Here is a 16,325-nt window from a genome sequence, read left to right as displayed (position 1 = left end):
TGTAGAGTCTCCCTTACTCACCTTTGATTCTCCACCCCCCCCCCCCCGCTTTTTTTCCTCCTCCCTTCCCTGCTCTACCTTTTTGTTTTCCTAATTTCCACCTATTTACATTCTCACTGACATCCTGTCACACTTTTAGCTTCTTCATTCCTTGGAGTCTCTGAACAGCAGAGACTTCCTATGCCTGAAGAAGGGTGATTGTGCCCAAAAGCTTGCTAAGAACTTTTGTCAAACTAGTCAGTTGGTTTAATAAAAGATATCACATCTACCCAAAGAACCTTGCCTGTTAAAATAGCATGCACTTAATAGTTATACGTTAATTTAATACTAGCCTCAATTAAAAATTAATAGATTAACATATTTTTACTTTTTTCTATGAGCTGTGTAAAGCAATCAGTGATTGATATGCACTGTAAGGTTTTAGAGTGATCTGCCAAAAAATCCCTTAACAAGACAGCATCCCTGTTTAATGAATTTTCAAGTTAATTCAGTTGAAAAACATTTAGTGTAGAAAGATCAAGGGACAATATTATGGTTTGACTGATAAAGCTTTTGAAATCCATTCTTTATACTGATTTTATTTAAGTTATTATATGAAATTATTTCTTATATAATAGCTCACCCTGTTCTCTGGGTAAATGTATGAATGTTACAAATATGCAAAAAAATGGATACAAATTCCAAAACAGGAAGAATAACTTAATCTCAACGTTGTAGGATATGAAGGGCCTGTATGCTTTGCAGTGCAAAGATCATCAGAAGTAGGCTCTGCCATGTGAATCCTTCTGTATTTTTAAGGGGGTACAGCACTATACTTTTCCTATGCAATATAAAGTGAACAGGCTTGATATTAGGGATTAACTGATTTTGGGCTGATTTTGTCTATCAGAGTGCAGTAAGCATATGCATTACATTGGCTTATAATAAAGATTTTTTTTTCTGTACTCTTCTGTTACACTTTGGCTAATTTTCTGTTACATGAGCAGAATGAAAACCTAATATTTTTGGTCTTATGGTCAAAAAGGCCATCTGTCTGCATTTCTTTGTTTACTTGGTAATACTCATTTCTGTGCTTGCAGTCACACCATTCAATCCCCTTGTGCATATTCTTTAAGACACTTAAAAAAAAATAATCCCATGCCATGTTTTTCTTACCAGAGGACCCCTGCCTCATTCAGTGCACAGAAGGTGCTCACTTTTAATGGGCAACTGCTGTTCAGTATTTGTTCTATGTGTGACCTAGTACTTTATTAACTGTATGATAGTCAAATCATGCTCTGAAGAGAAACCTTACATTTCCTCATGAAGTTTTCTGTTGTTTTCATGGTACAGTACTGAGTGTTTCATAAACCTAAATTTATTATCATAACACCCTTTTGAGTGAGGAATGCTATATTAATCATCATGTCAAAACTGGGAATTAAGACACTGAGAGATTAAAGCCAAAGTTTCCATTAATTTAGGATGCTTGAAAAGTATGAAAGCTCTTCAAAGCAGCAAATGAAGCAAAGGTCCAATATTTGATATTTCCCTTTGATGTATAACTTTGATCCATCTTTATAGCAAGTTCATCTTGTGCACTGGATGAGGAAGGAGCGTCATGTTAAAAAGTGTGATGTAATTTAAAGCTTTATTATAATGAGAAGAAAAAGGGGGCTGCATTACATTGTGCATATGTTGGAAAACAACTTCATGATTTTAACTGAATCCTTTTAAATTAAAGTGTTTAGAGATGGGGGTTTCTTTTTGCATAATTTCTTATTTCCTTTTAGGGGAAAAAAAGGGTAAGTGGAAAAAGAACTTGAAATTCCATCAAGAAATATACTGACACCAAGCTTGTAATATAGATTCATAGATGTTAGGGTCAGAAGGGACCTCAATAGATCATTGAGTCCGACCCCCGGCATAGGCAAGAAAGAGTGCTGGGTTCAGATGACCCTAGCCAGATGCCCATCTAACCTCCTCTTGAAGATCCCCAGGGTAGGGGAGAGCACCACCTCCCTTGGGAGCCCATTCCAGATATTGGCCACTCTCACTGTGAAGAAGTTCTTCCTAATGTCCAGTCTAAATCTGCTCTCTGCTAGCTTATGGCCATTATTTCTTGTAACCTCATGGGGTGCCTTGGTGAGTAGAGCCTCACCTATTCCCTTCTGTGCCCCCATGATGAATTTATAGGCAGCCATAAGGTCGTCTCTCAGTCCTCTCTTGTGGAGGCTGAAGAGGTCCAGGTGCCCCAGTCTGTCCTCGTAGGGCTTGGCCTGCAAGCCCTTAACCATATGAGTGGCCCTTCTCTGGATCCTCTCCAGGTTATCCACATCCCTCTTGAAGTGTGGCGCCCAAAACTGCATGCAGTATTCCAACTGCGGTCTGACCAGTGTCCGATAGAGGGGAAGTATCACCTCCTTGGTTCTGTTTGTCATGCATCTGTTGATGCATGATAACGTGCAATTAGCTTTGCTGATGACTTTGTCACACTGCCGACTCATGTTCATCTTGGAGTCCACTAGGACTCCAAGATCCCTTTTCGCTTCCATGCTACCAAGCAGATCATTTCCTAGGCAGTAGGTGTGCTGGACATTTTTCCTCCCTAGGTGCAGCACTTTGCATTTCTCCTTGTTAAATCACATTCTATTGTTTTCTGCCCATTTGTCCAACCTGTCCAGGTCTGCCTGTAGTTGTTCCTTGCCCTCCAATGTGTCCACTTCTCCCCATAGCTTTGTGTCATCTGCAAACTTGGACAGAGTACACTGCACTCCCTCGTCCAAGTTACTGATGAAGACATTGAAGAGTATCAGTCGAAGGACCGAGCCTTGTGGGACCCCACTGCCCACGTCCTTCCAGGTTGATACCGACCCATCCACCACGACTCTCTGGGTACGACCCTCTAGCCAATTTGCCACCCACCGGACTGTGTAGTCATCCAAGTCACAGCCTCTTAACTTGTTCACCAGTATGGGTGGGATACAGTATCGAAGGCCTTTCTGAAGTCTGATCCACTGCACTTGAGCTCACAGAGTAACTGATAGTTATAGAAGTAGTGTGTGGAGCAGCACTAGAAGAATAAGACACCTACCTTGTCACTGACTTTCCAATTTGTTTACTGACATCAGAGGAATGTCACGACTCAGACAACCTGGTTTCTCTTACAGATTTTGGCTAAGAATACTCTAGGGGCATAGATACTTCCTGTATGCTGAAGCCTGAGCTCTCTCTTTTTCCTCTCTAACATGTCCATCCTAATCTCCTCTCCCAACCAGTCCAAGTCTTACTTATGTGTAACCTGGGTACACTCAAAGGTGTGCCCTATTCTCAATTGAATGGGATGGGTAGGCAGGAGGGGTGCTGTGAGAGGGATGCCAGAATTTAAGCAGATCCCTCTTTCATCTATAGAGTTAGCCCAAGCCCAAAGTTCTTAACTATATACAATTTATTAAGTTATAATATACATAAACATAAAACTAAATATTGTATACATATATTTACAGAGTGAATACTAACCAATAACCAAGGTCAAACCCTAAATAACACTATTTACAACATCACAATACAACATTTCAATTACAAAATATAAGGTGCAAGCATGAACAATCTTAATAACATCTATCCCTTAATATAGTCTCTGACCCATGGCAAGAGATAGTCTTTCTTTCAATGGGTTCCCTTGGGGGGTGTCCAGGAAGCACCAGCGGCCCCTCCCCTTTGGGCCTTGACTAGGCGAGGGGCTGCTCACCTAGCCCCTTCTCTGGGTTTGCCCGCCCCAAATGTTTTTTTCCTGTGGGGCCCAAGGGCCCAATGACTCATGCTCCCTCAGGTGGTGGTGGTCAGGGCACAGCTCGATAGGGTCTCCTCTGCTGGAGTGCCTCTCCAGGCCTCTCCCATGCTGCTGGGCTTCTCCCAACCCTGTGCCCTGCTGTGGACACTGAGGGCTCAGCTCCTCTCAGCTGCTGGACCACCGCTGCTGGCTACTGGGTGCTGGGCCTCTGGCGCACATGCACGTTGCCAGGAAAGAACTGGGCAGCGTGGAGAGCAACTGCCTGCAGATAAGTCTATGGCGGGGTGGAAGAGGCATGGAGTGGGGGACAGATTGAGGCCCCCATGGTGAGGGAGGGAGTGGGGCAGGGATTTGGGGCTGGGAGTCCTGGTCAGCCAGGGTGTTGCAGGGGACCAGGGTGGGGAGTGGGACAGAGCTATGAATGGCTTATCAAGCAGGTGCAGGGGAGGGTGGTTCACCACTGCTTCACATCCCCCCTGGGAGGGAGAATGGGGGGCACATGCCCCACAGATTTGTGCGCATGATGGGGGTGGGATCAGATCTGGGCTGCAGGCTTGGGGCTCCCTACCTTGCTGCCCTTCCCCCAGGAGCCCTGATCCAGCTGTGCACCTCCTGCCTGCCCAGCAGCAGCCAGGGTGGTGGAGGCATGAAATTGTGCCCCCCACTGCTGCCAGGCAAAAGACACAGGGCCAGTGCAATGCTCCCAGGAGAAAGGCAGCAGGGTGGGGAACCTGCATTGGCTCCTGCCCCTGCCCAGCTCTGCTCCACTCTGCTCCAGCCATGCTTCAGCTGGGGAGAGGGGTGGAAAGAAGAAACATGTGTACTGCCTTTACATTTTAAAAAAGTGGTCACCCTACTCTACATACAGTGTCTGAAGGGCTTATCTTTATAGCAAGTTCATCTTGTGCAGTGCATGAGGAAGGGGCATTGTGTTTAAAAAAAAGTGTCATGTAATTAAAGACTCTTATAATGAATAGAAAAAAGGGGCTGTATTACATAGTGCATATGTTGGAATGCTGAATTTCACGATCTTAACTGCATTCTGTTAAATTAAGGTTTTGGGGGGGGTTATATAATTCCTTATTTACTTTTTTTTTTAATCTAAGTGATAAAAAACCCTTGAAATTCCATCAAGAAATATCATACTGATACGAAGCTTGTAAACTTTTTTGTATTCACAGATTTTAAAATTTGCATTGGCTTCAGCCAATACAAACACCTTTGGGAGGATCCAGAAGCCAGGATAGTGGGTACAGATATACCACCCTCCCCCTGTTGCTTTGACTTGGCTCAAGAACCTAAGGGGTGAATGCCATTGCTGCTCCCCACTTTTCCTGTTTAACCAAATTCAGCATTGGGCAAAGGGTGTGCATGGAGGAGCAGTGGCAGTGTTCATCCCCTGGGTTCTGGTGCTGTGACAGTGGCAGCTCTAGCTGGAGCTGTGCAGAGCCTACTTCTGTTGAGCCAATGTGCTCATAGAGTTCACTGCCCAGGCACTGACAGCCATAGGGAGGAGAGGGAGGAAGGAGAGGGTGTAGTGGGCTTCCCAAATTCTCTTCGGAATTGCCTCTGTGGGTACCTGAAGAACAAAGTCTCAGGGGAAATTCATTGAGGAATTTTTCTCTATTTTCCTTGAAACTTGTGACCCACCATACTATCTTATATAAACACAGTATGAGGAGCCACATTGTCCTTGATGCTCAGGATAGTGTGAGGGATCACAAGGAACTTAATGTAAAGAGTAGGTTTTAATTAGTACTGTAGAATTAAACAAAGGTGTGTGGGGATCAGTGATGAAAAATGAAGGATAAACCACTGCAGAAGGTTTTAGAACCACTGCAGCTAAAACCACTGCAGAAGGTTTTAGAAGCTGGGAAAGGGTCAGAGCGTAAGGTGCTTGTCACTGAGAGGATAGATCAGGGACATGCAATTATTTCAGGCAGAGCACCACTTAACAAGCTTGGTGAGCTGCTGGCAGCTGCATACGTAGTCCAGCCCTTTGACAATTGCCCCACCCCCTGGCTGCCACATTGGGCCCAGAAGTCTGCACCCTAACCCTTGACCTGTGCCACCAGAAGTCCTTCCCCTTGCTGCACCCCCCCAAATATTCTTTTTAGGAGGGGGGATGCCATCTTAGAACCAGAAAAAAAACCAAATCGTACATTAGAAGTCAAACACCTACTATATTTTAATTTTGTTACAAAAGAAATTTGTCATGACTTGTGATTGTGTACTGTATACAGAAGGGATTTCATATTAACTCAAGAATAAAGTGTCACACTTATACTGTCTGGGGGCGTTGTAAGAGTGTGGCTGTGTAGGGGGAAATAAGGTAAGCTGGGGTGTATGTATATGTTGATGAGGGTTGTGGGGACAGGGTGTGGAGAGTAGGGACCCCCTGCACACTCCCCCCCATGGTGTGCAGCCCCCACTGCCTGGCAGGAGCAGTAGGCGGGGGGGAGGTCAGGGCGCTAATGCCTCATGCGGGCAGAGCTCCGGACAGTGATGGGGGAGGGAGCAGAGCCTGCCCTATCACCGGGGCTTGGCACCACGTGCCTGCAGCTCCACCACTCACAGCAGGGGAAGCCCACACTGGAGCCTGCTGCTTCCCCTTCCCACCTTCTGCGCAGGTCCCCACACTCCGCCATGTCTGTATTGGGCACGAGCGATCTGACCTCCCTGGCTGCTGCTGCTGCCAGGCAGTGGGGTCTGCATGCTATGAGAGTGTGTGGGAGGTCCCTACACCCCTCACCCTCATGCCCACACCCTGCCCAGCTGAGCTCTGCACTCCCTCTGTCCCTCTGGGCACAGACTCTATGCTGCGCTCCCGCTTCGACACAGCTGCAACTCCCTCCCTTCCCCCACCAGCCCTGCCGCTTCCCTACCTGCTGCCCTGGGCGAGCAGGTTCTGGCTGCAGCAGGAGCCTCTCCCGGAAGCTGCTGGCTGGGCAGAGCCCTTCCACCCATGAGTGTGGGAGGAAAGCCCAATAGGGTATTGTTGGATGGTTGTACATGTGGGTGCCTCCCTCCCACCCTCATGGGCAGAAGAGCTGGGTGAGGTGCAGTTCATTGCGGAGTGCCGTGGGCTGAATGAAAGTGCCTGGTGGGCTGGTTGTGGTCCAGGGGCTGTATTTTGCCCACTTCTGGCATAGATTCATTCCTGTACAGGCCAGTTTCTTGGCCACCCACCATCTAATGTCAGAGTTCCCAAATTTCTGCTTACGTCTGTCCACCTTCTTGATGGAAGAGCCTCCCTTATACCAGTCTGTCCATACCTCCTCCTCCCAGCCACAGTAGCCCTGATTCCCATTTCTCTTTCCTGTGAAAGACAATGGTTATGTTCAGCTCTCTTTTTATATGTATTCCATATCAGGATAAATTATTTTAAATCAAGGCAATTTAAATCATGATTTAAATGCTAGTTACTAATGGCATGATTGTGTGGCTGTGGTGGCAGCTGTTTTTCTACTGCCCCATTTAGGGCAGCTACCCTAGTAGATGTTTGTTTAATTCAATCTATAATTCAATAACCCCGTTCAATTCTATGATCTATGATGGATCATCTGTATACTTATTATTCTATGATTCCTGTTAATTTTATATTTTTAGTGGACATGTATATTAGTTATTTACTAGATAATTAATGTTATTTACTAGATATTTTACACAATTTGTACCAAGCAAGTAAAACAACTGGAATTTAATCCTGATAAGGTAGATGGTGATGTCTCCTGGAGTCAAATGTCCCCATACATGTGATTAATTTTCCACTCTTACAACTAGTGGCATAGTCATTGGATCCTTCCTCTTGTTCTTTTTGCACACCAGAAAACATGCAACTTGTAACTCAGAGTTTGATATTTATTTTTTATTTAAACATTTTGAGAGATTATAATACATTACACCTTAATATATTTTATATTAAAGTCAGATTTCATTTTAAGCAATTCATTTTGAACAGAAAACTTAATATTTAACTAACAAAATTAAAACAAAAAATCTGCTTTATGTCCTGCACATCTGATTTATTTATGGAAAAAGTCACCATTTTTTATGAATCCTGTTTGATGGTTAAAAATATATTTATTTCATTTAAATATGCTATGTACCAAAGGATTGTTAGATTTCTCTATTCTCAGGTATGCTTAGTTTCAGTAAGCATTTCTGACCATTCAGGAATTAGACACAATACTTAAAACTGTTAAATTATCTGCATTTGAGAAGACTATAAATTTTTAAATAAGAAGAGAGTTCACTAAATTGTTTTCTATTTGAGGACTTGTTAAATACATGGAATGGGCTATGTGCAGACTGAGTTATACAGAGGCTTTTCAGGCAAAGACCTTGTAGTAATTAAGTAATTGGGAAATAGAGAACTGCAAGCAAATGGACTTTGACAGTCCTGCTTGTCTTTTGGGTCAATTAAAAAACTTTTATGCCTTCTAGACTGATTAAGAAAGGCAATGAGCTATATGAATCATACAGCTTCTGCACATCTTGTTATTCTTTTATTATTCTTGTGTGCTTTGGTGAAATGTAATAAAACTCTTTTGGTGCATATAGGCATAGAAGTAGTGTTGATATTATTGTAATGTGATATCTAAGACCATATTTACCTGAATCCAAGATGCCTTTGAATTTAAGACATCCCCCTAATAATTAGATTCTGTACATAGAGAATTATACATTTGTATTAATTTTCCATGTATAATATTAGCTACAGAACTCTCAGCTCTGGTTGAATACGTTAAGGTACTATTTAGGTTTACTAACATAGTGCTGTGTTTGTTTGTTACTTGTGCAAACAGGAATTCACACCATACATAAGAATGATTACGCATTTTAAAAACATGTTAGTACTCTCATGATTAGATAGATAACATTTCCGAAGATAAATACAGCCAACTGAGAAGCAGATCCAATGCCTTCTGAAATCTTTGGAGATTTTTCAGTTGACTTTAGTATGTCCTAGAATTAATGAGTATTTAAGTTCTTTATTGTAGACTGGCATTATGCAGGAGATGCAATCCAATCTAGTGGCTAAAACTATTTTATAAACTGCATTCCCTTACTTCCAATCATAGTCCTAGCATAAGTTCTGAATGTAATCTTAAAGTTTGTCTTGTTTCTATGCTCAACGTGCATTAAAACCTGTATTAAAAGCTGGTTTGAGCCCAGTGTGGACATCAAAATGACTGAATCATTACGAAGGTTTGTGGATAATCATGGAAGTCATTATAATGAGAGAAAGCACAAAGACTCATCATCTTTTACAATTATGTGACCTATTCCCCCTGGTAGACTTAATTAAATGTGTTAAAATGGTGATGAAATGTCAGAAATTGCTCAGAGCCTTTGCTCTCTGCTCATATCATACTTTGGAAATGAGATAGTATCTACTTACATGTCATTTTTCATGTTCAGTATAATATTGTGATATTTTGACTTTAAAATCAGTTTCATGGTCATAAATTTTATGAAGCACATTTTTTATGATATAAGCTAGTTTGAGCTAAAATAAGTTAATTTCTGGGTGAGAGAGTAAAATTCTATTTATTTTACTATTTTAATAGTCTAGTAAATCAGTCCTAAGGGCACTGTGACTGTTGGGGCAGCTTAGATACTGGAACAACCCTCCTAGGTTCATTGAGTTGCTTTGTATAGCCTAGGTGGAGGTGCCAGTTTAGTTGCCAACAACCTGACAATGGCAGAGGCTGTACTGGTTTACATAGTACCAAGAGAGGCCTAGCCTAATAAGCAACTATTTTCACAGAATACAGTGAAATTATTTAAAAATGGATTCTGTTTTAGAGTATTACCTATGTATATAGATTATATGCATCTTTCTAATGTCTATGTGTTTAGATGTAACATGACTGTTTTGCAGGTATATAGTAGAAACATAAGTAAACATAAGAAACAACTTATAATAAACATGTTACTAATAATTCATATTGACTTTGTGTATATTCATAGTATTAGCTATAATAAAATTATGGGTCACAATTTTAGAGAACTTTTTAAGCTATACCTACAAAATATATGGGCAGAAGTGGCATCGTCTTGGTAATAGGCAGACTTGTGCCTCTGCCTGACATCTATATCTAATGTGTCCAAAAATATGGTTGTGTGTGTGTGTGTGTAGGTTTGTACACAGCTAAATATAATGTAGCTGGCCAATTATCCATGTAAAGTTGGTGCACGTATGTCTTTCTTGTGCTTTGCTAGCTTTTATTTTATGTTTGTGTGATCTTCATACATAGTGGAGAAGCAAGGTTTTCTTAGTAATATCTTTCATTGAACAAACTCTATAGTTAGAAGAGATATTGGACAAAGTGCCTTTCAGGTCTATAAAAGAAGTGAGAACAGCCTAAGCCAAAGTACCAGATAAAACAATAGATTGCATATGTAAAAACAATGAGCATTTAAGAGAGTGGAGAATGGCTGTAAACTAAGAGTAAACTAGGAGCAGTGGAGATATGTTGACAAATTTAGCATCTATTCTTAAGGCAGGGTTGTGTACTGCTTGCTCTCTATAGTTCAAGTTCTCTATAGTCCATCCACAGGTCCAAATAAACACTGCTCCATGGCTTAATAAGGACTCTTTCTTCTTGTGAGTTCCAGGGTATAGTAAAGTTCTGATTTTGTTTATATCCCATGCACATTTGATAGGGATTCTAGATCCAGACCCAAAAATGTACAGGCTCCATGTTACCTATCCCCATGTTCTCTTTACTTATGGCTCTTGACCTTTGTCATCTTGGACCCTTTGGGGATAACACCTAATGAGAAGAAATTTCTCAATGACTCATCCTTGAGGTAGGCCCCAACCTCCAATAAGATGCTATAGAGTACAGCAAACTTGTCCCTGCCAAGGCCTAACATTAAGTCTCAGTAACAATATCAACTGGTACTTAATGAGAAACATCAATAGAAGTTTGACTTCATTCCAGCTGCAATTTCTTCTTCATTGCCTGATAAAGATGTGGCTACTGCTACCCCATTCTAACTCTTCGTGTATAAGGCTTCTTGGGATTTGTTTTGTCCGGTGGCAGATTCTCTGAAAATCCCCAGTGAGAAGCTCTAGAAGCTTCTGAATTTGTTTCATTCTTCAATGCCATAGAAATGGACTATACCAGTCAGCAAGGATCTGATGAAGCCAGCACAAGACTTCTGACAAATGCCAACATAAGTTCCTAGATATCCTCTTATGGTTTCAAATATTTCTACATGCACTGAGTTCTGCATCAGTTTTTTGACAGATGCACCCAGATTCAAGGTCATGCTTACAGGGGAAAAAAGCATCTGGACTTGTACTGCTACATCAAGTACCAGCGAAGGCATCATTGCCTGTGTACAACTAAAGTGGCATAAGGTGGGGGAATTTACATCTAAACTCCATGAGGATGTAGGAATTAGCTTAAGTCAAAACCTCTAGGTAGCAATTCATGCCTCTGCCACAAAATCTGTGGAATCTGCACAAGGAGAATTATTCATGACTGCAGTTCTTTGGCTATCTCCAGGGATTTGCAAGTTACAATAAAAGATCTCCAATTTCAGGGTGCTGATTTGTCCATCATTAAGTGGAAAAACCCCTGCCCCCCATGAATGACTTGCAGGTCACCCTTAGGTTTGTAGGCATTTACACCACCATTTAGACAGCAAGAACACTATGGACAGGCTCCTAAGCCTTTCTATTACTCTCCACAAAGCAAATGAAACTTCGGGGAGTTTTTGAAGCTCCTGTTTCTAAGACCTTCATTTTCTTCTTTCTCAGTGTGTTTGGCAAACACCTTGAAACCGCCTACATAACAGTGTGGTTGAAGAACACATGGACTCACTTCTGATAGATCTTTTCCCTTTTCTTGCCTATCCCACCCCCAGGAAAACCAGTTATTTTATTTTAATGGAAGCTTGGAAATAAATCAATGTAGTCATCTGGGTCCTAGAAAGCACTGAGATGCACTGATATGGCCTCTTTCAGTAAGTAACTAAGTACATTAGACTCCACTGAACACAAGTCAGGTTGAAATCTGTCTCCTGTTATAGCATGCACCCATCAACATGGCAGCACAAATTCTCCAGGAAATTGTTTCATCATTAAATTGGTGTAAGTACTCCATTCATGTATGCAAGGGAGTGCTAATATACCAACTGTGCCACAAAAACTCTAGTCTCAGATCCTTCCAAGCATGAGTGAGGAATAAACAGATCCACATCAAACTCAGGGATTTTAGTGTCAGGCAGTTGCACATGTCTTGGAGCTATAGGCATTTGGATCAGCTTGCCTGATACTTCTGTCCATGATCCAATATAAAACCATATTATGACAGGCAATATCAGAGAAGTGTTTTATATGAATAGATTTGGGAGTACTCATTTGTCCACTGAGTATCAAGCAATTTATTTGTGGGATTTCTGCATAGCTAATACACCTTTAGTAGCTCTATGATCTCTGGAGTTACAGACCACTAAGCAGGCAGGTTTCATGTGATCGCGATTGATCCATCAGGGTTTTGTCATCTGAAATATATTTCACAAATGGGATCAACCAGATACAGTTTTATTTGCTCATGAAATAATCAGTGTCTGTGTCATATCTTGTTTCATGGGAAGTGTGAACCCCAAATCTCCATCAAAGACACATTTCTTATTCAATGTTTGACTATTTGACAATGTCTGTAATACTGAGGTTCTGGAGAAAAAGTAGACAAGCCCCTGTCTGGTCCTGGCATTTTTGCTACTAAACCTACCCATGTATCAACAGCAGTACCCAGAACAATGGACATATTAGTCCAGACTCAATCTCTCTGCATCTCATGGCATGAATACTGGCTAGAAATGTTGAGAGAAGATGTTCTACTGCTGTTCTCAGCATCCTAACTCAAGGCAAAAAAAAAAAAAAAAAAAAAATTAATTGGAGTGAAATAATGGAAGATTCTTAATTCAGGAGATACCGCATTGTCTGGAAACTTGTAACTTGCTTATTTTGAGACCATATCTTTGAAGAAACCTGGATTATTCCTTAGTTCTCTCAGAGTATAGTGGAAGCAATTTTAACTCATTTTTTCTTGTACACAGGGATGTTTGATATTCTTTTACGCAAAACTAGGTTTCTCAGGGGGCTAAATATTGTAATTTCTACTTTGTGGGAACCCACTTCTCCTTGGGTTGTCATTATGGTTTTAACTAGGTTGATGTGTCCCCTTACCTTCCAGTATCATGCTTCCTGTACATTATTACCTTAAAATTAGACCTTATAGCGCTGTTTATATTAGTCTGAAGGGTTGGGAAACTGTTGTTTTTATCATAATATTTCTGTACACAGTCTTCCACAAGGACAAAATTACCATAAGCCCCTATCCCAGTTTCTACCTAACATGATCATAAGCTCTTAAGAAAGTAGGGCTAGAAAGGTTCTCACAAGTTCATCTAGCTCCCTATTTAAAGCAGGATCACACTTGACTAAACAAACAAATGTCTGTCTGTCCTGCTCTTGAAAACTTCCAAGGATGGAAATTCTCTATGTAGCCTGTTTGAATGCTTGACCACAGTTATAGTCAGATCTTTGACCTATGTCTAAATCAGATGATAGACTCATTTGTTTCGCATCCATTTTGGTTAGGTTAATTCTAAAAAACTGCTTTGTGTATATCAATTAATTGCTTGTTGACTAAACTGGAAGGCATAAAAAATCGTTCAAAGAACAATTGCTGACAGTACTGTAACAATAGTTTTCTGAGATACGTTTGATGACCTACTATCTCTCTGCTACAGTCTGGATCCTGTACTGATGCATGAATTATAGAATGGTTGTTAGTCCCTTATTATTGTTAAACTGACCTAAAGAATTTCAGTGAAGGATTAAGATCCCCACAGTGCCATAGATCAAAGAGATGCAATTAAAAAATCCAGTGCTTATTTACAAGGGACGACAGTGATTTACAAAGGTAAACAATCATTTTGTGGGACTGAGTGCCATTTACAATCTTGCTGGTTTCAATCAGCTTAAGATCAGCTTAAGGCATTGCTTATCTCAAAAAACTGGTAGGCCCCCCTTTAGTTTGGCCTTTCTCTGTTCTTTTATGCTTTGGGAGGTGGCAGGCAGATATGGCGCCATAATGGCCCCAATGGACACTACTAGGTAAAGTATTTGAGCACATGTATGCCAACAGCTAAAAACACACAAATGTTTTAAGGTACCAAACCCTTCTTTCCTGTTCCATAACTAATGGACTAAAGATAATCCACTCTTTCTTTAGAGAACATAGAGATCATGCTTAAGTAAATACAGACATTTTGATATTATAATTGGAGTTTTGTTTATGAGGTGAAATACATTAGGATAAGCCTTTTTAAAGCCCTTGATCTCCTGTGGCACCGACAGGACTAGAATGTCAAGTAAAATTGTAGACCTGGTCTAGTTTTCTAGTGACACAAGAAAATAAAAATGTTTCTGACATAACCCAGGGATGTGAAACTCACCTTGTGCCCCAGGCCTCTATGCAGCGGTGGCAGCAGCTCCAGTTCCAACCCAGGGCATGCAGTGACAGCTCCAGCCCTCACCATGGAGCCAGAGCTGCCACCCCCATGTGCCCTGTACCATGGCGTGTCCAGGTCCAGCTCCAGCAGAGGGCACATGGCAGGAGTTAGCAACCAGAGAAGTAAGGCCAGGGCAGTGGCAATCTGCAAGGTGGCAGGAGGGTGACTGGGGTTGTATCAGCCCTTGCTTGCCCTCTGCTGCTGATTGCTGTGTCTACCAGGCCCTGAGGGGCATGGATTCTGTGGCAGGCCACGCCAGACCCAGCGATGCTGGTATCCCAGTAGGCCAAATGGCATGACTCCACAGGCCATATATTTGGCACCCTAGCTTAGCATGATTAAATATTTTAGGAAAAAAAGCTCGCTATCCTTAAAGGGTGCTGGGAGACCATCTTGCTTTTTGAGTCTGAAAACCTCTTGTTTTAACAGTACCAGAGTGATTTGAAAACAGGAAATAATTGAAAAATGTTGTCATACAAGAATTGATGTGGACATGAAAAACAAATGTATTTTCACCTTAAAATTAATGGTCATTATGTGGGTATGTGCTTGTGCTGAACATTTTGTTTAATTAGCCTTCCATATCCTTCTTATCCTTTGTCTATTTTGTTTCTGCAGTATGTTCCTCCAGATCTTTGCATCTGTAATTTTGTACTGGAACAGTCCCTCTCTGTCAGAGCGCTTCAAGAAATGTTGGCTAACACAGGAGATAATGCCAGTGAAGGGGTAAGTAAATTATTTTGACAGTCAGAAATATCGGGCTTTCACATATGGACTGTTTTTTAATGTTTTTGCCCTGATCCGAGGCATTTCAAAATGAAGGGGCCATCAGAATAAGGAGTAGTAGATCCTTTAATCTTCCTTTTATTCATTGGTAATATTGCTTTCTCATCCTTATGAACTGGATAGTTTCATTGCATTGAGCCTCAGGTGTATTGAACCTATGTTTAGAGGGTGAATGAAAAAACAAGCATATTTTTTAAAGAGCAATTTCTACTGACCTGGCTGTGGAAAGATGCACAAGAGTATTCATAGGTTTAGTCTAGTTGCTAGTCATTAGTTTGCATGCATCTGAAGGGTGGCATTCTTAAGAAATCAGCGATTACAAACCAAGAGAGTAAAATCTTTCTATTCATCAACCTCTAAGCACTCGAGGGCACTGCATTGAACTAAAAGCTTACTTTGAAAAGTTTTGAAACAATATTTTTTAAATTTTAAATGAACTAGAGTAAAGTTAACTCTTAGGAATGACATTCCATTTGTCATCTAAATAAGGTGATATCATTTTATTTAGATACATTCTTTACTTCCACCATTTATATAAGGTTCTTCCTGTAGATAAATATCTAAAGGATTGTTTCTTAGAGAGCTTACTTGTAGATACCTAATTTGTGGTTTGGGAGCAGGAGTTCTTAAGTGAAAATGGTTTGTAATGTTTATATTTGTGTGTTGTCATCTCTAAATAGATTACAACACAAACCTTCTTTAAAATAACATTAATAGTATGATGTAGTATGATGTGGAAAAGTAAATGCTGCAAGTCCTTTCTTGCATCATTGGGGTAATGTCAGATCACCGCTGCCATCACAGGACCACAGAAATAAGTAAAAGAAGAATTTTCATATTGAAGTGTCATCAGATTCAGCAAGTAAACATAATTTAGAAATATATTATTTATTATTCACAAAGCTATTTGAATTTAAAAACTGTGGTTTATTCTTTCACAGCCTATCTCTTTCTCCTTTTATGCTCCAGCAGTGAATTAATAGTACCGAATCATTTATTTGGCACTAGATAAGGATAAGTTACATAGAGATTGGCCTGAACTCAAACCTAGATAGAGATTCCTTTCAATTTGACTGATTGATAGAGTGATCTGATCAAAATTCCTTTGAGAAAATTCAAATATATTTTCAAGTAATAAACATGTAAACTTTGTTTAGTGTGTTAACAATACCAAATGACTCAATTGCATGCCATATTATATTTAGGGAGCAGCTTGTGTTCCCTT

At 40.8% G+C, this 16,325-nt stretch overlaps 1 protein-coding gene across 1 annotated transcript in view; it reads left to right on the top strand.

The window, feature by feature from the left end:
• Positions 1–16,325, top strand: part of RYR3 (ryanodine receptor 3) — a 557,273-nt gene that overhangs the window by 131,446 nt on the left and 409,502 nt on the right. Inside the window, exon 3 of the mRNA XM_059723007.1 lies at positions 14,933–15,040. Within this exon, the coding sequence (XP_059578990.1) occupies positions 14,933–15,040 (108 nt within the window). The remainder of the gene's footprint in view (positions 1–14,932; positions 15,041–16,325) is intronic.

The sequence above is a fragment of the Alligator mississippiensis genome, chromosome 2 (assembly GCF_030867095.1).
Source record: "Alligator mississippiensis isolate rAllMis1 chromosome 2, rAllMis1, whole genome shotgun sequence".
Taxonomy (NCBI): domain Eukaryota; kingdom Metazoa; phylum Chordata; order Crocodylia; family Alligatoridae; genus Alligator; species Alligator mississippiensis.
This window is presented reverse-complemented; position numbering and strand designations above follow the sequence as displayed.